The sequence below is a fragment of the Pelophylax lessonae genome, assembly GCF_965119305.1.
Source record: "Pelophylax lessonae genome assembly, chromosome: 6".
NCBI classification, from domain to species: domain Eukaryota; kingdom Metazoa; phylum Chordata; class Amphibia; order Anura; family Ranidae; genus Pelophylax; species Pelophylax lessonae.
Genome location: NC_138773.1, coordinates 248,678,365 through 248,705,383, shown reverse-complemented (window position 1 = coordinate 248,705,383; position 27,019 = coordinate 248,678,365). Strand labels below are relative to the sequence as shown.

General features: G+C 44.7%; 1 protein-coding gene across 1 annotated transcript in view; it reads right to left on the bottom strand.

Moving 5' to 3' along the window:
• The window catches only part of LOC309558730 (dynein axonemal heavy chain 11-like), a gene marked incomplete at both ends in the record, with an annotated part of 1,130,439 nt that overhangs the window by 1,089,746 nt on the left and 13,674 nt on the right, over positions 1-27,019 (bottom strand). Inside the window, 2 exons of the mRNA XM_082261779.1 lie at positions 16,858-17,036; positions 25,287-25,430. Of these exons, the coding sequence (XP_082117905.1) occupies positions 16,858-17,036; positions 25,287-25,430 (323 nt within the window). The remainder of the gene's footprint in view (positions 1-16,857; positions 17,037-25,286; positions 25,431-27,019) is intronic.

The window sequence follows — 27,019 nt, the reverse complement described above, 5'->3', positions numbered from 1 at the left end:
ACTCCACAGAAACTGCCCTCCTAAAACCTATCAAGCATCCTCTGATATCCTCTATTCTCTGCATAAATTTCCTCCCTGGGTCAGCTGATATCTCACCACGGCTTACAAAACCGTTTCTATGCTGATGACACCCAAATCTATCTCTCTACTTCCCTGCTCATCCTGTCAGTCTCCTCACACACCACTGATTTACTGATGGACAAACTGAGCTCACAATATTCCCTCTCCCCCATTCTATCGCCTCTGACGTCTCCTTAAAGATTAATGGCACTACTATTAGACATGTGCATTACTCTAGTAATTTCGTTTTGTTAAATTCGGTTTATTCGTTCAATTTGTATTCAGAATTCGTATTTAGAATTCATATTCTGATTTCGTTTTATGTCTTTTTCAAATTTTCTTTGAATTTACCGATTTTTTTTTTTTTTCAATTCAAAATATTCAAATCAACAAATTTCAAATCAGTTTAACAGAAAATTTTTGATTTTTTTTTTCAGTTCGAATGCGGCAAAGTGAACAAACAAAAGAAAAATCTTTTATAGAAACAAACAAAAGAAAAATCTTTCTATAAACTTCACTTATACTGTATTTCCGATATTCGGACATTACCGAATCTCCGAATACCGAAAAATTTGTCTGAATATTTATTCCAAACGAAAGGAGCCGCACATGTCTAATTACTATCAGTATCTCCCATTCACGCCAGGATGCTAAAAATAATCCTAAACTCTGACCTCTCTTTTCAGCCCCACATCCAATCATTGTCCAAATCTACACCCCTTCTTAACCAACAACACCACAAAGCTGCTAATTGACTCCCTGGTTATCGCTTGCCTCAACTACTGAAGCTTCCTCCTGATTGGCCTACCTTTACATATGCTATCCCTCTTTAGTCTATCACGAATGCCGCTGCCAGACGTATCCATCTTACCAATAACTTAGTGTCTGCTACCTCTCTCCAATCCCTCCAATTGTTTCCGCTTGCCCAATGAAAAAGTTTCAAAATACTTACAACTACATGCCATCAGCCATCCGCAACTCCGCAATATGTCATCCGCCATCTACAACTCTGCCCTCAGCTACATTATCAACCCTGTCCTAAAATATCAAACTGTTCTCTTTGCTCCTGACAAGACCTCCAGCTCCCCTGTTACCTCGTCGCCTTTCCAGAGCCTCTCCTACCCTCTGGAAATGCCTTACCCCAATCTGTGCAGTTAACTCCTATCTCATCCGGCAGGCCTATTCCTCCACCCATTAAACTGTACTTTCACATTCTCCAACAGCTCATCCCTCATTTATTATCTTTTGTATCACTTGACCCTCCCTTTTAGAATGTAAGCTCCCACATGCAGGGCCCTCTGATCTCTCTCGTATTGAATTACATTGTGACTGTCCTGTCTCCCTTTATTTTGTAAAGCCCTGTGCAAACTGTTGGCTCTATATAAATCCTGAAAAATAATAAGGATACCAGTATCCTGTGGTGACTGGGGGAAAGGGTGCACCAACATTCTAAGGTTAACAGGATTAGAAAACAGATACGATTAGCTGGGTGGCAAACTGGCCAAACTTTATTCACGCTATAGTCACACATAGACTTATTAATCAATTAAAGTTAAAGGAATTCTTAAATAGACGCCAAAAGACATTTGTAATAATCAGAATCTTTACTTTTTGAATCACTATAATAGTGCAGCCTTAGGCTCCATGCACACTGGGCTTAAAAAAATGCCAGTTCCTTTGGCAGAAGAAACGTTTATATAGAGCTTTTTTTGTACATAGGTTAGACGAGTTTAGGAGAGTTTTGCGTTTTTTTCTGCCAGAAAGCTCCAATCAGAAACGCAAACCAGAAGGGTTTTTTCCTGCCTCTAAACGTTGAGCTCAAGATATGCCTGTAATCTTCCTAATGTGCATGGACACATAGGATAGCATTGAGCTGCTTCAACAGGCAAAACACAAAACTCCTGCAGTAGCAGCGGTTTTTAAACAAGTCTGCATGGAGCCTTAGCTCTCAAAGATTGCTCGATTTTTTTTATTATTGCATGTATTCACGCCACGTCAGTGCAGTAATGTTAGGTTTAAATACTTTTCGATCAATGCTGGTAAAAGAAACCAATCACATAACAAAACCACTGTCTAAATTCTATTAAAGAAAATTAAAGGATTTGTTGATTGACAGTTTCACCCTCTAGCAGCCTAGGCCACATGTCAGTCATTAGCCCTGAGCTCAGAAAAACTACAGATCAGCCTAGATGGATTCCTTATAGCCTGACATATTTGCTGTGACCAGGAGGTCTAAATAACAGAACATACACCTAGCCCAGAAAGGTAAGGCTGTGCTTCTATAACCTTTTAAAGGGAAATGTTACAGATGATGGTTTTTAAGTACCCCCATGAATTGCTAGGACAAGGCACAAGTGAATGAAAATCAATGAAACAGTCTAAAGCTGAATACAAGTAAGGTTGCCACCAGGGTTGGTGCAAGGATTTTTGACACCCTAGGCAAAACCAAATTTTGCCATCCCACCCCCCCCCCTTGACTTTGCCCCTGACTCTACCCCCTTTGCCTTGCCCATGTATCAGTGGACACATTAATATTCACCAGTATTGATGTCAGTGAACGCATTAATAACCCCCAGCATTGATGTCAGTGAACGCATTAATAACCCCCAGCATTGATGTCAGTGAACGCATTATTAAACCCCCAGCATTGATGTAAGTAGACGCATTAATAACCCCCCAGCATTGATGTCAGTGAACGCATTAAAGAACCCCAGCATTAGTGTCAGTGGAAGCATTAAAGACCCTCGTTTTAGTAAATCAACACCAATGTCTTTTGGAGACCCATAAGGGTGCAGCGAGGAAATTTAGATCTAATGGGTCAAAAGCAGGTCTTCAAGGCTGAGAATAACCCTTGGGTTACACCAATCGCTGATCAATACCAGTTGGGGATGTCAGAGGATGCATTAATAACCCCCAGCACAGGTGTCAGTATTATTAACCCCCCCCCCCCACATTGGTATTCAGTGGCATTGAAATTTAACCCCTTCCATGACAGCCAATGTGGGGGAGGGGTGGGCGGTCAGATGGGTGGGTGGCAGGGCTTCTGATAGGGGGCCCCACACAGGGAGGGGGATTAGTGACAGATGACAACTGTGTCTCTCTTCCTCCAGCAGATGAAAGCTGGCCTGGTCTCCCCCTCTCCTTGCTGCCCCAGCTTTCAGCTGCTAGAGGAAGAACTGCATAGTGCCAATATTGTACTACTGCAGAACTTGATCCAGTGTGGTGCGCTCTAAGCACCAATTAAATGTAAGTGCGTCATACTCAGTTTTAATAAAGCAGTTTTTACCATACAATATTGGCACTATGGTATTTCTCTTCCCCTATGTACAAGTCATCCCTAAGGGACCCTGAGGGACCCGAGTATAACGCCATCAGTGGAGGAGCAGCAGCCCAGCCATCACCAGATTTTGGATAGCTTACAAGGCTCCCATTGACCAAGCTTAAGTGTAAGGTCACACGCAGTGAGGTGAGGCACCCACCCGAGGGGGGAATCGCACCGTGATTGTGTGTTTCACTAGGATGATCCCAAACACCAGTGATTGGGACCCCTACCACCACATAGGAGCACTTTATATGGACAATTTTTAAAATAGATTGTTTATATTATTTCTCACATAATAGCTTATTCTGCACGAATATATTGCACTGTGTTATTTGACATGCAATTTGTAATTTACACATATCTGGCCACTATTTAGAGCCAGCTTTTGAATTTCAGTTATAACACTGTTATATGTAGGTTTTACCTCCCCATTGGGAGATTATTGATTTAGCAAGAATTCAAGCACACCAGGCCCAGATCCACTGCAATACACAATTTTTTCTCATTTTCCATTTATACTTTCACTTATTTATTCACTTTAAATTGTTCTACAGGTGATTCTAATTGATAGCAGCGCATAGAGACACATAGGTTTGCGCAGCACACAAACACATTTTATTTATTTTTTATACACTCTTATTAGAGGAGTGAACCGTGCTAGCAGAATTACCACCATAGATTGCGCACAGTCACACTTAGCATTATTGGCTCTAATGTTAGCTCTGCTAGGTGAGCTTGTTATCTCTGCAGTTATCCCTGCAGTTCTTTCTATACTCCTTGTCCCAGCCTGTATATTTTTTTTATCTCTCTCCCCCTTTGCCCTGTCTTCCTTACACAGTCACAGCTGATCAGCTGCATTTCCATAGGGTGAAGAGTTTACTGCTACAGCGGTTCCATAGCTGCCTTTTATCTTGTCCCAGTGCAGTTTAGTGTGCTTTGTGTAGCTGGGCATCCCACTCCTCTCCCCCAGACTGCTTCCTGACCTGTGCAACTTTGCTTCTTCTCCCCAACACTGTCAGAAAAATTAGCCAGAGAGAATCATGGTGGATCCATAAAACAAAAGTACTTATCCCTGGAGGGCTTAAGATAGAATTGGATCCATTTGAGGATGCCCCACAGATGCTCAATAAGGTTTAGGTCTGGAGACATGCTTGGCCAGTCCATCACCTTTACCCTCAGCTTCTTTAGCAAGGCAGTAGTCATCTTGGAGGTGTGTTTGGGGTTGTTATCATATTGGAATACTGTCCTGCAGCCCAGTCTCTAAAGGTAGAGGATCATGCTCTGCTTCAGTATGTCACAGTACGAGTGATGGGCCAAACACCCCCCTGTTTGGTTCGCAAAACAGGGAAAAAGTTCTAACAAACATGCAAATTCTATTCAAGTCTATGGGACATGAACATGAAAAATCAAAAGTCCTAATTTTAAAGGCTTATATGCAAGTTATTGCCATAAAAAGTGTATGGGGACCTCGGGAATGCACTAGGCGATATGTATCAATGCAAATTTTTTGTTTTAAAATAATCGTTTTACAGAAGCAGTGATTTTAATAATGCTTGTCCGTCACCCACCTTGGCCTGCCAGTCTGCATGCTCTGATAAGGGTCTGGTATAGATTTTGTGGGTTCCCCACGCCGTTTTTTTTTTTTTTTTTTTTTTTGTGTGCCTGTTAGGGCCTGGTATAGATTTGGGGGGGGGGACTCCATGCTGTTTTTTTTCTTTCTGCCATAGGGTTCCCCTTAACCACTTAAATACAGGGCACTTTCACCCCCTTCCTGCCTAGACCAATTTTCAGCTTTCAGTGCTCATTGGCAGCTATGGGAAATATTGGTCAGCTTGGCATCGCACTGCTCCCCGTCTTTGACATTGGAATCTATGAGAGATCTTGGTCAGCTTGGCATGGCACTGCTCCTGAACTATAAGTGACAGGGACACAAAACTTGGGGAGCACTGAAAAGGGACCCAGGACTACAACATATCTATACATTTTAAAAGTGGGGTGTAACCTGAACACTACACTGACTGCACTAAACTAACTCAACACACTATCCACTAACTACTTACCTAACCTCTATTATCACACACTGTACACGGCTACCATGTAAGCAGCAGCATTATTTAGTGTGGGGCGTGGGCGTGCACCATGCCTTTGGCCAATCATGGCTATGACAGAACATTGTGCTGTGATTGGTCAAAGCATACAGGTCAGGTGCATGCTTTGGCCAATCAAAAGCACTTAATGCACTGCAGTCGTGCATTGCATTATGGGGCTCTCATTGGTAGACAAACTTGCTGCTGAGCACCCCGGGTGTTCGTGTGTTTAGCGAACACACAAAACACCCGATGTTCAATTCGAACGTAATATCCAGCCCATCCCTACACAGTACATATTGGCATTCATGGTTCCCTCAACAAACTGTAGTTCCATAGTGCTGGCAGCACTCATGCAGCTCCAGACCATGACACTCCCACCACCATGCTTGACTGTAGGCAAGACACACTTGTCTTTGTGCTCCTCATCTGGTTGCCGCCACACACGCTTTACACCATCTGAACCAAATAGGTTTACCTTGGTCTCATCAGACCACAGGACATGGTTCCAGTAATCCATGTCCTTAGTCTGCTTGTCTTCAGCAAACTGTTTGCAGGCTTTCTTGTGCATCATCTTTAGAAGAGGCTTCCTTCTGGGACGACAGCCATGCAGACCTATTTGATGCAGTGTGCAGAATATGGTCTGAGCACTGACAGGCTGTCGCCCCCACCCCTTCAACTTCTGCAGCAATGCTGGCAGCACTCATACGTCTATTTTCCAAAGACAACCTCTGGATATGGCGCTGAGCACATGCACTCAACTTCTTTGGTCGACCATGGTGAGGCCTGTTCTGAGTGGAACTTGTCCTGTTGAAGTGTTGTATGGTCTTGGCCACCATGCTGCAGCTCAGTTTCAGAGTCTTGGCAATCTTCTTAAAGCCTAGGCCCTCTTTATGTATAGCAACAATTCTTTTTTTTCAGATCCTCAGAGAGTTCTTTGCCATGAGGTGCCATGTTGAACTTCCAGTGACCAGTATGAGAGAGTAAGAGTAATAACACCAAATTTACCACACCTGCTCCCCATTCACACCCGAGGACCTTTGTAACACTAACGAGTCACATGACACCAGGGAGGGAAAATGGCTAATTGGACCCAATTTGGACATTTTCACTTAGGGGTGTACTCACTTTTTTTGCCAGTGGTTTAGGCATTAATGGCTGTGTTGAATTATTTTGAGGGGACAGCAAATTTACACTGTTATACAAGCTGTACACTCACTACTTTACATTGTAGCAAAGTGTCATTTCTTCAGTGTTGTCACATGAAAAGATACAATATTTACAAAAATGTGAGGGGTTTAGGCCCCGTTCACATAGGGGCGATCCGACTTCGTGGGGCGACCTCCGAGGTCACGGTGCGAGCAGTGCGCCGTGACCTCGGAGCGGCCGCCACGGACTTCATAACATTGAAGTCTATGGCGGTCGCCTTCGGGTCGCCCCAAAGAAGCTCCGGACCCTTTTCCTAAGTCGGAGCGACTTGTGTCGCTCCTATTAGAACGGGTCCGCAGCTTCCCTATGGAAGGGGACCTACGGCGACCTGTGAGGCGACCAGGTCGCCTTAGTGTGAACGGGGGCAAACTCACTTTTGTGAGACACTGTATATATGGAGTACATGGGGCTATTCTCTATTATATATAACCACTGGATGGGGCTAGCACACACATTATATATTCAGAGCATGTGATAGAGGCAGTTCCATGTATAGATAGCTCACATATTGCTACAAACACTGCATTTTAGATATTAGAAGTAAGGTGATCAGCTTGTGGGATAATAAATATAAGTATATGGTCTGCCTGGATAGCTTGTATCAAGTTTAATAAGACCTGTGACGCTCCGATATCATGGCAATGGGCATTTGGCAGTTACCATGGGAACTGGGCTGCATAAAAACAGGAAGCGTGATGTAGTCCACTAGCCTGAACCTTTGAGAAAGCCCATTGGGCGCTACGCGTGAGGTGGGCAGTGACGTAATCACGCTGGGACTATGTGGAGCTGCGTATGCAGAGGATTGTATTGTAAAATGCTTGTTTTTTACTTCTGAAATGTGAGTAGATTTTATATGGAAATAAATACTATTTATTATTTACCCAATGGTTCTTTTTTTTTTTTTTAATTTATATCTTTATTGGTGATTTTTTATATATACATACATTTCAAACAAACATTGTCATGTTCTGACCAAACCCCACCCCGCCTTTTCCCGAGACCGCCTCTTTTATTCTGTGTAATAGTGATGGGACTCTATACCATCTGGTTAGAATTTTATACCCTGTCTCTTGGATCTTACAATCTAGTGACGATTGATGAACTAATCTCAGGATCTTATTTATCTGCTCTTTTGACCACACGGTATTTAACTCCTGCTCCCATTTTTGGATAAACGGCAATTGTTGGTCTCCCTCATCTTCTGACAGTTGTGTATAGAACCTTGAGATCAGATGGCCCGTCGCTTTACCTGTTCTACACATATTTTCCAGGTCCGTTAGCTCTCGTGGTGCGTACCCTTTCCGCTGAACTGATCTAATATAATTATACAGCTGATAAAGGCTGAAATAATCTAACGATTCTCCTGCACCTGTCCTAAGTTCTTCTAGGGAGGGCATAGGCCCATTTTGCCATATATCACATAGGCGCCTTTTACCATCTTGAGCCCACCTACGGATTCTGGCATTTATACACCCCGGGGGAAAATCCGGGCTCCCCAAAATTGGTGTCATCGGAGATAGACCCGGGGCTACCCTCCAATGCGACTGAATTCTCTTAGTTTCTTTTATAGTCGCTCCCACTGTAGGATGTTTGAGAATAGCGTCTTTAGATTCGAACACCGACCATGGGGCTGGGGGGTTAACTGTCCTGTTTCCTCATTCTCTAAATCCACCCATCGTTTGGTACGTTTATTGCAGTGCCAGTCTACCACCCTTACTAAATGGACCGCCCTGTAATATCTCAAGATATCTGGGAATCCAATCCCACCTCTTACTTTGGGTAAGGCCAACGTCTGCATCTTAATTCTAGGGGATTTGTTTGCCCAAATATAGGCACGGAGTATGCCCTTAATTGATTGAAAAAATTCTTTTGGAACTGCTATTGGAATTGTCTGCATTAAATACAAAATACGGGGTAACACATTCATTTTAATAACGCTACTGCGCCCAAACCACGTCACTGCCAACAGCTGCCATATTCTGTGATCTGCTTTAATCTTTCCTACAAGCGGAAGGTAATTCTTTCTATAGAGATCCTCGGGATCTGCCGTTAACTGTATCCCTAAGTATTTGAGCGTATTTGAGGCCCATTGAAACGGAAACGCTATTCGAAGTGCTCTCTCTTCTTGGTCAGATAACGATACGTTGAGTGCCGCTGATTTAGTTACATTAATTTTATAGTTAGAGAACCCACTGTATGTTTTCAGGGCGTCTAGAATATTTGGTAGTGAAAGAGAAGGGTTAGTAGCAAAAAACAGCAGGTCGTCCGCAAACGCGGCCACCTTGTGTTGTTCCCCCCCGCTTTGGATTCCCGCTATATCCGGAGAACTCCTCCGAATTCTACACAGTAGGGGTTCCAGGCACAACACGAATATAAGCGGAGATAAAGGGCACCCCTGCCGTGTGCCATTAGAGATAGGGAAGTAGCTTGACCTCCATTCATTTACCCTAACCGCAGACGTAGGGACCGTATAAAGTGCCAGTATAAATTGCAGCATTTGCGGTCCCAGGCCTATATATGACAGGGTGGCCCGGATAAAATCCCACGCCACCCTGTCAAAGGCCTTTTCCGCATCTGCTGCGAAAAGAACCATCTTCTTCCGTGATGTACGTGCCAGATGTATTAGATCTATGGCTCGAATTGTATTATCCCGGGCCTCCCGGGTAGGAATAAAGCCCACTTGGTCAAAATGGACCAGGTCTGCCATATATGGTAAGAGCCGATTTGCTAATATTCTTGCGTATAGTTTCGTGTCTACATTTATCAAAGATATCGGGCGATAGCTACCACAACACAGGGGGTCCTTCTCTTCTTTAAGTAATAAAGTAATATGCGCCCGTAGAGAATCCAACGGGAATGCCGCTCTTCTTCCCACTTCATTGAAATGTGATAGTAGGGGGTTCTTTAAACGCTCCCCAAATTTCTTGTAGTAACTTAAAGTAAAGCCATCTGGGCCAGGTGCCTTATGTGCCTTGGTCTGTGAGATCGCAGCGGCCAGCTCTTCCCCCGATATCTCGCCTTCCAATGTCAATACTTGGTCTTCTGAAAGAGTACGCATGCCCGAGTCTCGTAAATACTCCTCTATCTGCTTCCCCTTTTCTGGACTTTTCTTACTCCCCATTTCCGGTAGGTTATATAGTGACCGATAGAAAGAGCAGAACTCTTCTGCTATGTCAGCTGAAGTGTGAACCTCCCCACATTTTGTATTTCTAAGACGTAAAATTTGAGTTCGTCTTTTTGGGCCCCTCAATACTCGTGCCAGCATCGCCCCTGGTTTATTTGCATATTCATACAGGTGTCTTTTCAACCATAACATATTTCGTACTGTCTTTTGAAAAAGTACCTGATTCAATTCCTCTCTTACCCGCATGAGAGGGATCAAGTGAGCTTCCGCAAGTGTTCTCTTATGCTGCCTACTCAGCTGTTCAATTTTAGTTAGATATTCTTTAATTTTTGCCTCCCGCTCTCTTTTACACTGTGCACCAAACTGTATCAGTACCCCTCTTATCACGCACTTATGCGCTTCCCAGACCGTGGAAGGTGAGAGCGACTCCGATGTATTTTCTATAAAGTAGTTGTGTAACGCCTCATCTATCTTCCCCTCCGCTTCCGGGGATTGTAATAAGGCCTCATTTAAACGCCATGATCTTGGACTACAGTTTTTTGATTCCTATTCTATACTCACATACACCGGGAAATGGTCAGAGATTGAAAAATCTCCGATATCTGAGTCTGTCACTAACGGCAGGTCTGCCTGGGTAACCAGAATTCTGTCTATCCTACTATATGCCTTGTGGATTGGAGAATAGAAAGTGTAATTTCTCTCTCCCGGGTGCATCAACCTCCATGGATCGATGAGGCCCAGGAGGGAGATCTCTTTTTGCAGCCTTCGTAATTTAGCAAATGACATATATGAGCTTCTTTTGGAGGTATCTAACAGAGGTTCTGGGGCATAGTTAAAGTCACCTCCCATCACTAAGTGCCCTTCCCGGAATTCCAAGAAAACCGGAATCATTTTCTGTAAAAACATTACATGCTCATAGTTGGGAAAATAGACATTTACGAGGGCTACCTCGACCCGTCCTATCCACCCCTTCACCAACACGAACCTACCCATTGGGTCAGCCAATTCCTCTTTTAGGGTCCACTTCACAGCACTTGATATTAAGATGCTCACACCCTTTGATTTGGCAATAGGGGATGTAGCGTGGTAAACCCATGGGAAGTCTTTATTGTACAATTTTGGTACTGCATCTTTGCGGAAGTAGGTCTCCTGGATGAAAGCTATTTGTGTAGCATCTCGTTTTAGATCCCCCATAAGTCTCCTACGCTTCTGTGGGGTTGATAGTCCCCTCACATTATAGGTCGTGATCTTACAACCTGCTGTCCCCCCCGGGTCGCTCCACCTCCAGCCACCATTGTGGACGGTCCCCCGCCCCCCACGGCCACACAAGCTATGCAAGGCAAGAAAAAGCAGGACACAGAAAAAAAAAAAAATTTTTAGCAAGAAAAGAAAAGAAACCCCCCTTCACCCACACAAGTATGTATATACTATTTATTACCCACTACCCCTACCCCCCTCTAATGGTTATCTAAACCAGCGCAACCAGGCTACTACCTGAGGGGGCCGTGGTTCCCAAAACCCCGCGAGCAAGCCACTGTACCTGGACACTCTCCTTCAAGAACAAGAGAAGATAAAAAAAAAAAGAAAAGGCTAAGCTCCAAAAATTGGAGCTAAGAAAATGGGCTCTACTCCCTCTCACCCCTACCGTGGTGTAAGGATGTAGTCCCTATCCTCTCACTGACGGACAGTAAAATTATAGGTTTTAAGTGTCCAGCTAGAGGAGCTCTGCCTCGGTGGGCGATCGCCTCCTTTCACATAATGTCAATGTCCTACTCCCCCGCCCCAGAGACCCCCTCTTACACCTCCCAATCTAACGAACCCTAAGTATGATAATGAACACACTCTAGGTTTGACTTTCCCAGCCTTTCCTCCTACAAAAGGTGGCGCGGCCCTGTACGGCCAAGACGTCACCCCTCTCCCCTAGGGGAGCGGTTCTCTCGAGGCCCATATGCGCCCCTGGGTTGGAGTCACACTACCTCGAGCCAGGTCGCAGATGAAGGGGACTTGATTGCTACATAGTCAGATCCCCTGCTTGTACCTTCTACTCCTATCCCTCTATGGGTTCCCCTCCCCCTCCCCCCCAATTCCCCTCCTGAGGGCCCCGGGGCCCACTCACCCCCCCTTCTACAAAACATTTACCCTCCCCTCTACTCCATCTTAACCCTTCGGACTTGAGCTAGGTCCTGGGAAGATCTCTCTTACTCACTTCTAGTTGCTGTTAACCATAGCTATTCCCTGAGTCACTATACCCTCTGTATACACCCTAATAGTGATTTAAATTCGGTATTATTCGGTCTCACATATCTTCTTTTTTGTGTTTTAAGCGTGTCCCGCACAAAGTGAGGGAACACTCTCGAGTTACCTCTACCTCAGTGCCCCTTTCCCTCGTGACCCTTAAGATCGTGCCCCGGCCCTCAGTGGCTGGCAGGGGCACGAACACAAGCATAAAAAGAAAAGAAAAAAAAGAAAAAAAAAAAACCCCCTTGTGAAATTATAGTTGATCTCTACGGATACAAATATATAGTATCTAATTTTCCTGTGAAGCAAAAAATCCAAAAACACACACCACAGTTCCCCCATAAGAAAAACATGATAAAATAAAACACATCACACAAAGAGTAACCCCCCCCCATCCCATACGAGGGTGACTCAGATGGTAAGGACATTTAAAAAATAACACAGAAAAAATACAGAAAAACGCCCATTTCTCAACACAGCAAATGTTTGGGGCGGGTGTGGGGATACCAGGGACCTCCACACATTTTAACGTTCCCCCCTCCCAAAAAAAGAGGGAGAGGAGGAGATAGGGAGAACCCCAAAAACTAAACAAGGCATGGGAAAAATCGGGAAGAAAAAAAACAGAAAAAGACCATGGAATAGGCCAGAAACCTGTATGCAACACTTTTAGGTTCGTTATATTATTGTCTCCTTGTCCTGAGCCTCTGTTTTGCTCCCACACCTATCTACTCCAAATTTCACCCATGTTGTGTGGTTCAATTCATGTGGTAGTTCACGGAGTTTCCTAGGACATCTAACCAGTCACTCACATGGATTGGGGCACACCCCAAAAATGTAAAGAGCGCGGGAAGCTGGTCTGGCCATTTCAATAAGAACGTTTCTCTGTCTTTCACCACTTTCAAATGGAAGGGGTGTCCCCAAAAATAGGTTGCTCCCACTTTTCTTATGACCTCTAGGAGGAGTTTAATTGCGGCTCTCATCTTTAGGGTCCCCCGTGAAAGATCTGGCAACAATTTCAACTGAGAACCTTCATACTCGATCTGCCCTTTTGCCCATGCATGTCTCATTATGTCTTCTTTAAGTGAAAACAGGTGAATCCTAATCAAGACATCTGGGATTAGATCTGTTCCCGTCCTTCGGGGCACTTTAACCCTGTGCACTCTGTCAATTTCCATTTTTTCCATTTGGGGTCTCTCCAACAGACCATTCAAAATACCCACTACCGTGGTTCTGAGCTCTGGGCCCTTTACGGATTCCGGCAAGCCCCGCAGTCGAATATTATTCCTCCGGCTGCGGTTCTCACCATCATCCTGCTGCAGCCGCAACCAGGTGACTTGTTTTTGCAGCTGTGCTCGTGAACTTTCTAATTCAGAGATTCTGACTTCAAAATCACATTGTACTGACTCTGTATTCACCAATCTGCCTTCAATTTGATCAACTTTTTGTTTTAAACCACATATTTCCATTTTAATGTCACTCACGATTGCTGCAGCCATATCTTGGATATCCTGTTTCGTCAGGATCAGCTTTACAAACTCACCCCACTCCGCTGTTGATGGCATTTGGGGCTGTTGCGGCATAGTCAGGGACTCTTTGGGCTCTTCGTTCCTTTGTTCCTGCGATATATCCATTACTAAAGGCTTCTTCCCACCAGAAGAGACCCCAGTAGATTGAGTGTTTGTAGCTTTGAGCCCTTTCTGCTGAACTGACATTCCTGAGTTTGTTTGGCGTTTCTGTGATGCCTTGATCCCACCAGTACTTTGTGATGCCACTGTGTGTCTCAGAAAATAAGATGTAATGTCTGTCCTTCTCTCTAGGGCTTGCTTCGGCTCCGGGCTGGCTGCTTGAGTCATATATACGGGGGAGACGAGCGACCTCCGCATCTACTGTCCCAGCTGGCACTCAACCCCGGCTCTCCTCCTCCTCAGCCCTTCAGCCTCACACCGACCCGCACGGTCTTTCACCCTATGCTGTACCTCTCTCACTCTGAGGCAGGGTCCCGCACTTTCAGCATATGACCGCCTGTTTCCTTGCCACCACCACTGCTTTATGGCTCCCCGAGCCTGGATTTCCCCATTACCGTCCTCCGTGAGCCTCGGGCCCCGCTCTGCACCTAGCGGGGGAGGGGGGGAGAGCCGACTCACTCACTGCACGGCGCTCTCCTCCACCACGCAGAGCTCCTCACTGCTTGGCCTCTCACGGAGCCATTGACGAACCACGCCCCTACCCAATGGTTCTTTTCTCTTGCTTCCTATATGATTGACACCGCGCTACAGCTTTATTTTTTTCTTGGAAGGGGCCTTGTCAAGTAGTCTGTGCAGGGCCCCGTGATTTCTATCAGCAGCCCTGGCGGGTGGGCAGTCAGACAGACAGGCAGGTGGCCAGAAGGGCGTGCGGGCAGGCAGTCAGGCGGGCAGGCAGGCAGACAGGCAGGCGACAGCACAGTCGGGCTGGCGAGCGGGCAGCAGAAGGTTCAGACATGTGAGCAGGCGAGTGGACAGGTGGCAAGGGGTTCAGGCAGGCTATCTCCAAAGCTATCCGCATTTCCCCATCCCACCCACACAACAAAAGCCTGGCAGAATAGCCAGAGGAGATCCAGTCCCGCAGCTGGAGAAAGGGGAGGAGCAAAATCCTCCCTCCAGCAGCCATTTAAGCCTGCAGGAAGTCCCCTTTCCTTCATAGGCTGTCCCTAAGTCACACAGCCGAGAAGGAACCTCCGGCTCCCCCTACTGATGTGCTTTCTAGGCCAGGGCCTACCTTGCCTATAGATAGCGCCGGCCCTGGTTGCTACCTTTTAAGGAGAAATACTAGCCTTATGATCTCTTTCCTGTTAATGAAATAGGCAACAAATCCTACTTGTACCAGCCAGGAGGTAAACCCCTCCCCTACATTGGTGGTCACTGGCATTAAAATTTAACCCCTCCCATGACCACCAATGTGGGTGGAGGGGGTTAATAATACTGACATTACCACAAATGCAGAAGGGGGAGGTAGGTTAAAATAGCACTGCCATGAGGACAGCGCAAGGTGGGGAATGGGGGGGGGGGTAACTTTCACTGCCACTGACTCCCCCCATCCCCCACCTGCATTGGTGGACACAGCAATGTTAACCCCTTCCTTACTTCCAGCCTGCTGCAGTTACATTCCCCTGGTGCTCTGGCAATTAAGTACAGCTTAGCTTACCTCACCTCACACACTTGCTCCTGGTCAGCTAACATCTCTCTCCAAATGCCGGTGGGTGGCCAGACAGGCGGGCAGGCAGGCAGACAGGCGGGTGGAAAAATGGGTTGGTGGGCAGGCAGGAAAACAGACAGATGGGCGGGTGGGCAGGCAGGAAGACAGGCGGGCGACCAAATGAGCTGGGAGACAGGCTGGCGGCTAGGTGGGTGGGCGGGCAGGCAGACAGGCGGGCAAGAGGACAGGTGGCAAGGGGTTCAGGCGGGCAGGAACTCCAAAGCTGTCTGCATCCCCATCCCGCCACCACTACAAGAGCCTGGCAGAGTAGACAGAGGAGATCCAGTCCTGCAGCTGGAGAAAGGGGATAAGTAAAATCCTTCCTCCAGCAGCCAGGTAAGCCTCCACTGTGCTGTATCCAGCGACAGGAAGTTCCCTTTTCTTCTTAGGCTGTCCCTAACTCTGTCCCTAACTCGCACAGCCGAGGAGGAACCTCCAGCACCCCCTACTTATGTGTGCTCTAGACTGGCGACTACCTTGCCTTTAGAGGCGCCGGCCCTGGTTGCCACCTTTCTAGGAAAAATACTGGCCTTATGATCTCTTTCCTGTTAATGAAATTGGCAACAAATCCTATTTGTACCAGGCAGGTGGCCACTCTGCATAAAGAACAAACAACCAGAGACTTCTTTGTAGTAAAAGGAAAAAAAGGATAGGGGATAGAACGAGAGAGGTGATAGAATTAAATGCAGGCAGATGTATGACACTCACTAGGCCAGCAAACTGATCTGGCCTCTGCCTACATCTATAAAAGAGTTCAGCTCATTGCCTTTGTTGTAATTACAGTTGGTAGATAACCATGAAATCTATAGACCGGGGAATGCTAAAGTGGCCTGACTAAGGCTACAGCATGTCCCTTGAACCTATGGTATTAGCCGTTTTTTACAAATCATACAGTGGAAATATGATAGCATACTACAAAGAACGATCTTGCTGTGGTGCAGCATAGACTGAGATAATTTTTCTTTAATCTTTTCATAAGTGAGGCTCACAGTAGGGTGTCAGGCTACTCAAAAAACGTTGTCTTCATTTTGTACTTTACTGTCCTCAGTATCATGCACCAATATTACTTGGCAGCAGGCAGGGGGGTCCAGTCCTTCCATGTAAAAAGGTTGCACCGCTTCTGCCACAGACATGCCTAAAGGATTCCTGGTGAAGAGAAGTAACAATTTCCCACCGCTAACCTACTGAGTGCAGGATGAATACAAGGACAGAGCGCAGCCCCCCCCCCCCCCCCCCCAGCATTAATGGTGTAAACTAAGTCTGAGCAGAGGCCGGTTTCATGCCCCACTAAAGACTCTCCTCCCCCAGACAGCCCTGAGTTTGGTCAGTGAGCAGAGAGTACCTGGAGTGGAGCTTCAGCCTGGAATGGGGGTCAGGAGAAGGCCAGGAAGAGGGAGAGTGGGAGGAGGGCCGAGTCGCTGCACCATGGGCCTCTGGTTTGTACTTGCTCCCTGGGCTGAAAATTGCCAGTCAGCCCCTGGCAGCAGCGCAATCCTGGAGCACAGAATAGTAGAATACAACCCAGACTATTGTAGACATATATAGTTACAAAGCAAAAAAAATCTGAAATTCCTGTAACTCACATATTTATTCCTTCATTTTCTGGAACTGCAGGCAACGTTAAGAATGTTCTTCCTGAAATGAGACCTTGCAAGTTCAGTATTTTACTCTTCAGCTTCTCAACATGGCTCCGTATGTCTTGTAAATAGTCCTTTGGCCAATCCTTATAGATCAATGAATTTGATAGAATTGTAAGCAGCACCTGGTAGAGGCAATGTGGCTATATCAGTAGGGCATTTATTTGAAAACTGCATGCAACATGTTTTTAAAAAAAGGTATTATATAATAATGGGTTGCTTAAGGCAACTCAAATTGCTTAACCTCCAAATACGAAAAGGCTTCTTCACAGTAAGAGCTGTGAAAATGTGGAATAGACTACCTCATGACCTGGTTCTGGCCAGCTCTGTATATTGTTTTAAAAAGGCCTGGATTGTTTCCTAAATGCACATAATATAAATTGATACTAACATTTATATATAAAGTTAATCAAGGGAATATCCAAATGCGTCTAGGGGGATCAGGAACAATTTATTTTTCCCCCAGCTGGGGCAAATTATATCATGCTTTATTGGGGGGGGGGGTTGCCTCAATAGGCGTATATTTATTGGTTTGCGCAAAAGTTATAGCGTCTACAAACTATGGTGTATATACTGAAATTTACGCAGCTTTTACTTTCTGACTGCCTATCTCATTTCCTGAAATGCTAAAATGTACAAATGCTAAAATTTGCAGTACAAAACCCCCCAAATTCCCCTTTTTGGAAAGTAGACACCCCAAGGAATTTCCTAAAAGGCATGTTGAGCCCATTGAATATTTAATTTATTTGTCACAGGTGTTTGAAAAAAAAAAATAATAATAATTTTTTTTACACAAAGTTGTAATTGAAATGATATATTGCTCACGTATGCCATGGATATATGTGGAATTACAACCCAAAATAGATTCTGCTGCTTCTCCTGAGTATGGGATACCCAATGTGTGAGACTTGTTGGCAGTCTAGCCGCGTACAGGACCCCGAAACCAATCACTGCCTTTAGGCTTTCTAAGGGCGTAGATTGTTGATTTCACTCCTCACTACCTATTACAGTTTCGGAGGCCATGAAATGCCAAGATAGCACAACCCCCCCCCCCCCCCCAAATGACCACTTTTTGGAAAGTAGACACCCTAAGTTATTTGCTGAGAGGCATGTTGAGCCCATGGAATATTTTATTTTGCCCACACATGCCATGGGTATATCTGAAAAAACACCCCAAAATACATTCTGCTGCTTCTCCTGAGTATGGGGATACCCTATGTGTAAGACTATTTGGCAGTCTAGTCACATACAGGACCCTGAAAACCAATCACTGCCTTCAGGCTTTCTAAGGGCATACAATATCTCCTAAGAGTGTGTACACCCTCAAATTTTTGAAAATATTTTATTATATCTTTTCATTTGACAACACTGAAGAAATCACACTTTGCTACAATGTAAAGTACACCCCTAAGACAAAATGCCCAAATTGGGCCAAATTGGCCATTTTTCCTCCCCGGTGTCATGTGACTCGTTAGTTTTACAAGGTCTCAGGTGTAAATGGGGAGCAGGTGTGTTAAAGTTGGTGTTATTGCTCTCACTCTCTCATACTGGTCACTGGAAGTTCAACATGGCACCTCATGGCAAAGAACTCTCTGAAGATCGGAAAAAAAGAATTGTCGCTCTATATAAAGATAACCTAGGCTATAAGAAGATTGTCAAGACCCTGAAACTGAGCTGCAGCTCAGCGACCAAGACCATACAGCAGTTTAACAGAACAGGCCTCGCCTTGGTCGACCAAAGAAGTTGAGTGCACATGCTCAGCGTCATATCCAGAGGCTGTCTTTGGGGAATAGACATATGAGTGCTGCCAGTATTGCTGCAAAGGTTGAAGGGGTGGGGGGTCAGCCTGTCAGTGCTCAGACCATACACAGCACACTGCATCAAATTGGTCTGCATGACTGTCATGCCAGAAGGAAGCCTCTTCTAAAGATAATACACAAGAAAACCCGCAAACAGTTTGCTGAAGACAAGCAGACTAAGGACATGGATTACTGGAACCATGTCCTGTGGTCTGATGAGACCAAGATAAACTTATTTGGTTCAGAAGGTGTCAAGCGTAAGTGGCGGCAACCAGGTGAGGAGTACAAAGACAAGTGTGTCTTGCCTACAGTCAAGCATGGTGGTTGAAGTGTCATGGTCTGGGGCTGCATGAGTGCAGCCGGCACTGGGGAGCTACAGTTCATTACGGGAACCATGAATGCCAACATGTACTGTGACATACTAAAGCCAAGCATGATCCCCTCCCATCAGAGACTGGGCCGCAGGGCAGTATTCCAACATGATAACGACCTCAAACACACCTCCAGGATGTCCACTGCTAAAGAAGCTGAAGGTAAAGGTGATGGACTGGCCAAGTATGTCTCCAGACTTAAACCCTATTAAGTATCTGCGGGGCATCTTCAAATAGAAGGTGGAGGAGAGCAAGGTCTCTAACATCCCTCAGCTCCATGATGTCGCCACGGAGCTGTGGAAGAAGCTCTGGTGACTTTCATGCCAAAGAGGGTTAAGGCAGTGCAGGAAAATAATGGTGGCAACACAAAATATTGACACTTTGGGCTCAAATTGGACATTTTTACTTAGGAGTGTATTCACTTTTGTTGCCAGCAGTTTAGACATTAATGGGTGTGTTGAGTTATTTTGAGGGGACAGGAAATGTACACTGTTATACAAGCTGTACACACACTACTTTACATTGTAGCAAAGTGTCATTTCTTCAGTGTTGTTACATGAAAAGATATAATAAAATATTTACAAAAATGTGAGGGGTGTACTCACTTTTTTGAGATACTGTAAATTGTTTATTTCACTTTCCCAAAACTTGTGGCAAAATATAAAATATTCCATGGACTCAACATGCCTCTCAGCAAATAGAGTGTTTACTTTCCAAAATGGGGTAGTTTGGAGGGGTTTGTGCTATCTTGACATTTCAGGGCCCCTGAAATTGTGATAGGTAGTGAGAAAGAAAAATAAGCAATTTACACCTTTAGGAAACCTGAAGGCGGTGATTGGTTTTCGGGGTCCAGTACACAGTTGGGCTCCCAAAAAGTCACACACATGTGGTATCCCTGTACTCAGGAGAAGCAACAGACTGTTTTTTTTGGGGTGTCATTCCACATATACCAATGGCATGTGTGAGTAATATATAATTTAGTGACAACTTTGTGTAAAAAAAAAAAAAAATGTAATTTTCCCGAAACTTGAGACCACACCAACATTGGTGTGATAAGATGCTTTCCCAATTTCCCAATGGCGCTGTTTATATCTGGCAAAACCAAAGTCATGTAATGCTCGTAGCTTCTGGTATCTTAGGCCATAGAGATGATTGGAGCCACTCTGGTCTCCAATCATCTTTATGGTTAGCTGATGGAACCACCGACTGCAGTCTCGGGTTACGCGGTGGTACAGAAGAGCCTGGGAAAACCGTGGAAGGCGGTGGGGGGGGGAGTCCCCTCCCATTGCTTGTAAAAGCAGTCTAGTGGCTAATTATCTGCTATGATTGCTTTTTCATGAAAGCCGACCGCTGGCTGTAAAAAACGATACCAGAAAGTGTGTGGTATGCCCACCATTAGACCTCCCAGCATCCGCCCACTTCTAATGTAGGGCATACATGCAACGTTCTTTTTTTATTTTCGCTCAGCCCATGGGCTGAAGGAAAAAAAAAAACATAGCAGAGTCCTCCATTCGCAACGATCGATGTGGATGAAGAAATCTCTGCCAAGAAAAGTGTTAAAAAATATATGGTGAAGCATAGGGGAGATCTGCCCTCTGTGTCCTCCCCATCCCCTATATTTCACCATACATGCTCTTTTTTTAACTGTGGTGGTGAAATCACTTCCTACAGCACTGCAGTCATTGATTTATGTATATGCTGAGAGCAAAAGCTAATGCTGTCAGAATAAACAAATCAGTGCTGCAGCTGATGGGCGTACCTGCAAAGCAAATAACAATAAAACACAGTAACAATAAAACATTACAATATAATAGTACACAGTGCAGTAAAACAGTAGAATGGTGGTATCTGCAAAGAAAACTATGGTTAACAATGAAAATACAGTAACAATAAAACATTACATTATAATAGCATACAGTACAGTAGAATGGTGGTATTTGCAAAGCAAACTATGGTTAACAATAAAAAACAGTAACAATAAAACATTACAGTATAACAGTATATTATAAAATACAGTAAAAGTAGAAAGAGTAGAAAAGTACAGTAAGAACAGAGAATGAACTCAAAACGACAACTATCTTTGGCTTTTTTATTTTTATTTTTTTTTAATATAAAATTATTTTTGTAACCTTTTTTTTTACACTTTTTTTATAACTGCAAAAAAACTGTTCCAGGCTAGGGTCTCTCAAAATGCGAAAACCATCTAACATCTTCCGAGACCCTGTGTGAAAGTGTGCCCTAGACTGTGCGGTGCTTTACCCTCTACTAATAGTCTACTGGTGTGTGGTAGGGATGGAAACAGTCCCTGATGCAGAGACCAGGTTGGCTAGGACAGGAGGGACAAAAATAGCGGGTGCCACGCCTATATCCACAACATCTTCTTTGGGGTGCTCATTGGGTAGGGGTACCAGGAAGGACATCTGGAAAATGCCTCCTTTGCAGCCGGCTCACTGCATCTGGATTGTGAATTTGGGCCACAGTACCTTCTGGATACAGAAGGGCTGTGATGATCTCTTCCTGGAATTTTAGGAAGGCTCCACTTCTTCCTGACACTTTGTATAGCACATAAGTGTTCAGCAGAGCCAATTGGAATAAGTATACAGACACTTTTTTTGTACTAACATCTGGCCTTACAGGCAATTAAGTATGGCACCATCATCTGGTCGTTGAAGTCCACCCCTCCCATGTTAAGGTTGTATTCATGGACACAGAGGGGCTTCTCAACAACACCAGTCACAGTTGCAATATGGACCTGCATATCTGTGTGAATGGAGGACAGACCGAAAATATCCTGTGTGTCCCTCTGCTTCACTGCAAGCAATTTATTACACTTCAAGCAGGCTGTTTCCCCCTGTGTAAGTCGGGAATCTATAAGCCATTGGGGGAAGCCCCGGCGATTCGGTCGCCCAGTGCCACATGCGCCAATTCCAAAATAAAAAAGGTGACTAAAAAGTGGCACGCTTGTGTAATAATTGTCCATGTATAATTGGTACCCCTTTTCGAATAAGGGTGATACCAAGTCCCAAACAATCTTGCCACTGCTCCCCATGTAGTCTGGGCACATTGCTATCTTTTCCCTCGTAAATCCAGAAAATACATATATAGCCTGTTGCCGTGTCACAGAGCTTATACATCTTGACCTCATATCTGGCATGCTTGATAGGGAGAAACTTTTTGAAAGCAAGGCGGCCAGAAAATGTAATCAGGGACTCATTAACACAGACAGCTTGTTAGGGCGTATACAAGGCTGCAAACTTCTGGTTGAAGTGATTTACGAGGGACCGAATTTTGTGGAGCCATTCATATTCAGGGTCACCCCGAGGACGACAGAGTTCATTGTCACTGAAGTGCATGAACCACAGGATTTGCTCATATCTAGTCCTGACCATAGCAGCAGAGAACACGGGCATATGACGAATTGGGTCATACTCACTCTTTTTAGTAATGCCCATGATGAGGGATAGGCTCAGAAATGTTTTAAATTCAGAAACAGTGATATGTTTCCTTGCAAATTCTCTGGCAAGGGTCAAATTTGCGGCGATGAATTGATCGGCATATAAATTGCTTTGGGCCACAATAGATCTGTACAGATCTTCTGTGAAAAACAGCTCATAAAAACCAAGGGGAGTAAAATCGTCTGTTTCCACCTGAATTCCAGGTTGGTCAGTGAATGGGGGAAGTACAGGCGCTGCAGAAGTAGTGGGCTCCCAATCAGGATTTGCAAGCGCATCAGGAAGGACACTATGGGCTCTACGGGTCTGTCTTAGAATTGTTGGTGGCTGCGGGACACAACTTGTGCTAGCCACTACACCAGCTTGAACTGCACTTATGGGACTCACTATGCCACCAAGTGTTACTGCAGTGCTGGTTTGACTATAACCAGGATGTACTAAGCCACTGGTGCTTGCCAATTCACCAGAAGGTTGAGCGGCACTAGTACTAGTAGTGAAAGGGTTAAGTGGGGATGATCAGGGGGTTAAATCTTTATTAGGAAATGTATGGCGGGTACCCTAAACCTATCTGGGACTACCTCTAACTGCCTTTCACACTAACTGAAGTCACAAGTGACACTAATACAGTGATCAATACATTATCTGTATACTGTATATAGTGTACACTGTGACAGGGAGTGAAAGGGTTAACGGGAGGGTGATCAGGGGTTAAATATGTGCCTATGTGTACTGGTGTCAGTGTAGTACTTGTATACTCACTGTTTTATGTTCTTTTCTCTCACGCTGGAACCGAAAAGGGCTCCAGGAGAGAAGATTGCATGATTTCCTCTGCCTGTGTTTACAATACACAGGCACACTGTCATTGGCTGCTGCAATATGAGGTCTTCAACTGGATACTGATTGGCTCTTGTTGGAGCCCGGACTGCTTATATAACAGCACAGGCCTTGCTTGGCCTTAGTGCTGTTCTGGCAGCACTTGCTGCATGCGGTCCTTTGACTGCTATCCTGCTATCCAGGTTTGTACCTTCATTCAGGGGCTGTGCAAGGATTTTTGCCACCCTAGGCAAAGTAAAAATTGCCGCGCCCCCCCCCATATGCTCTCCCAACCCCCATCCCAAGTTGCTGAAGCTGTTAAAACCAGTGGCGGCTGGTGCTCCATCGGTCGGGGGGCGGCAGATGGACCTGGCCACTGACGGACCCCCCCGTCACTCTCTCTAGAGTCCAGTCCAAACCATATCCCCCCCGGGCGCCAGTTCTCCTCCTCCTCCTCCGCCAATAGGATGCCTTCTCCTTTGGCCAATTGGGAAACAGGTCTCTGGACCCGCTTCCTGATTGGCCGGGAGGAGAATCAGTGTGGCAATAGCAAATATTCATTTGCTACTGTCACACAACTGGGTGAGCTCAGGGTGCAGTGCTCTGCGCCCCGAGCCCACTCTTTTTTGAAGCCTATTACAGCCTCTGGCTCTTATCACGTGCTTCAAAAAAAAAAAAACCCTCATTGGAATCCATTCATCCGGCGCCCTGCATGTAGATTAGGGGGCCAGGCGCATGGATGGGGGGGTGCCCCTGTGCCCCTAATGAACAGGCCGTCACTGGTAAAACCGCTTCAGTGACTTATGGTAAGTCACTTACCTCGGGTCAGGCTCCGCCGGCACCCCTGCTAAGTTGCGCCCTAGGCGGCTGCCTAGGTCGCCTTACTCATAGCGTCGGCCGTGCCTTCATTGTTGTGTTTTATGGAAATTGTGCTTGATTGTTCCCTGTCTTTCTGTTGGCATTTTTATTTACTTATAGACTGATACACTTTGTCTTTGTTTTTAGCTCATCTGTGTTTGAATACATTTGGTTCAATTACTGACCAAATGTCATCTGGGCTATCACCTACATATTTATGCAGATTTGGCTACACATATATGGCCATTGCCTTAAATGTAAGTCTCTGCCAATATATGGCTTTTGTTTAATATGATCTTCTAGTAAGCATTTTTCTTCTCAGTAAAACATTATATAATATGTACCTTTTTGTTTACACTCTCCTATGCAGCTCTCAGGTGTGCTTGGCGGGCTGGGTTCTATTTTTGCACCCCCAGTGCTATCACCCCTCTTGGGGACGGTGGGCGGGCCACCAGTTTTGCTTTAGCCATTCGTTTTATGAAGATGACCACCTACATACTAGCTTAATACCCCTCGGGCTAACTTGGCATGTAAAGCATCTCACTCTGTTCTGGTCAGTATCCAACTCATTGTGCATGTCATACTCGACTATATTGTTGCATGTCTATGCTTTTTATATTTATAACACTGTGTACTCATTATCCCTTTTCTGTATTTTAGAACATCTATGTATAAAGGTATGTGAGCATCCTGAAGAAGAGCATAATTTTGAAGTCTCGAAACGTGTCGGATGTCTCACCATTTTGTTTCATTTTTTTTCATAGAGGTTCTTCTTTTGCTTGTGTACTGTTCTACTTACATACAATAAAATATTTTTATGCTGATGTTCAATAAATGTATACATTTTATATTTATACGCCTATGCCTTTGTGCTTGTTGTCCGATATTGCCTATAATAGTCCTGTGTTTTGGAGGGATTTTCTTGTTCTATATGTATAGATTATGTTTTAAAGCTCTTCCATCAAGCATATTTATTTCACATCATTGATTCAGAAGCCTGTATTGTAGTCAGCTACCATGAAAATCTACTATGAAATCGCTAACCCTTCCATGGTTCTAGGCATAGACTTTATAAAGCTTACCTCCGTGGTGAGCACAGTCACCTGCTCCAGGACTAAGTGAGAAACTTCACACATGACAATTTCAGAATAAAAGTCAGTTTGGGAGATTTTCTTGGGCCTTTTCTTCAGCAAACAGAACAGCTTACTTCTCCATGTCACAGATAACTGTGTGGGGGCAACATAATTTGAAAGAGAATCAATGACAGATTATTAAAGAGCTACGCCAATACATTTAATCAGTGGTTAGGTAACCTTATTCAGGAGAATTTGCAACTGTGCTGAAATTTAAGATTACTTTTATCTGAAATATTAAAAAAAAATAACCTACTGCAATCAGACTAAGAAATCTTTTTACTGCTTCTAGATAGGACTGCAGCCACTTGTCACATTATTCTGTCTTTTCCTACATCACTCCTATGTTCCCAGGTGCACATGTAGAGAAGCAGTGTACCTAAAGAGCTAGTTAACCTTTACCAAAAAAAAAGCTGCCTATGCCAGTAAGGGGCACCTATATGTAGAAACAAACTGTGCAGCTTTACCCAAATGTAAAGTGGTTGTTAACCTCAGACATGAAATATGAGCAAAGCATATGGTGTGTACTTGTCTTAATCCAGATCACTAAGTGTTATTTGTGTCTGCTGCCAAGTTTTCCTGACACCAACAGGGAAAGGAGCTCCAGCACACAGCCTGTGATTGACAACCTAAACCCTGTTCCTGTGTAAAGAAAAAGGGGGGGGGGGAGGGGGTTGTCTCCTCCCTTCAATTCGCTCAGTGAGCTCTGCAGAGTGTAACTTCAGATACCTACTCCCTTTTTTATGACAACTCAGACATGTTTTATAAATTATGGATTTTGAACAGATGCAGAGAAGAAAATACTACTGATTAACTGATACAGCTTACGTTGGAGGATTTATCTCTGTGTATCCCCTGAGGCCAGTCACTTGTCACTTCACTGGGTATATGTAAGGGTTTACAATCACTATAAATAATGCCCTTCCTATAGGTGTAGGCCATTTACATACTTTCCGAAACCTCACTAAATAAAAAACCCATAGATGGCATTATGTCTTGTTGCTAGGATGTTGCTAAGAGAAGTCTAGCTCTTACTGTTCATCTCCATCATCACAGGAGTTAGCTCTTCCTCTAAATCAAACCCCCTAATGTGCGCTTTCTCTCCCCCCGAGGTCATGTGCAGCTCTTTGGTACTTTTTGTGCGGCCTTCGGGGCCCCATCAGACACTAAACTGATTCCCTATTTCCCTGTTATATTAGTGATTTCTACCAGCCTCATGTAATATGTATCCAGTGTCTGACAGTCTCCTGCTCCATATCTGCAGTCTCTGACCATCTCTTGTATCATGTCCGCTGTCTCTGACCAGCAGTCTCTGACCACATCCTGTATTATATCCATAGTCTCTGACCATCTCCTGTATTATGTACACAGTCTCTGACTATCTCACGTACCATGTCTGCAATCTCTGACCATATCCTGTATTATATCTATTGTCTCTGACCATCTACTATATCATATCTCCAGTCTCTGACCATCTCCTGTATTATATTCATAGTCTCTGACCATCTCCTGTATCATATCCACAGTCTCTGACCACATCCTGTATTATATTCATAGTCTCTGACCATCTCCTGTATCATATCCACAGTCTCTGACCATCTCCTGTATTATATTCATAGTCTCTGACCATCTCCTGTATCATATCCACAGTCTCTGACCATCTCCTGTATCATATCCACAGT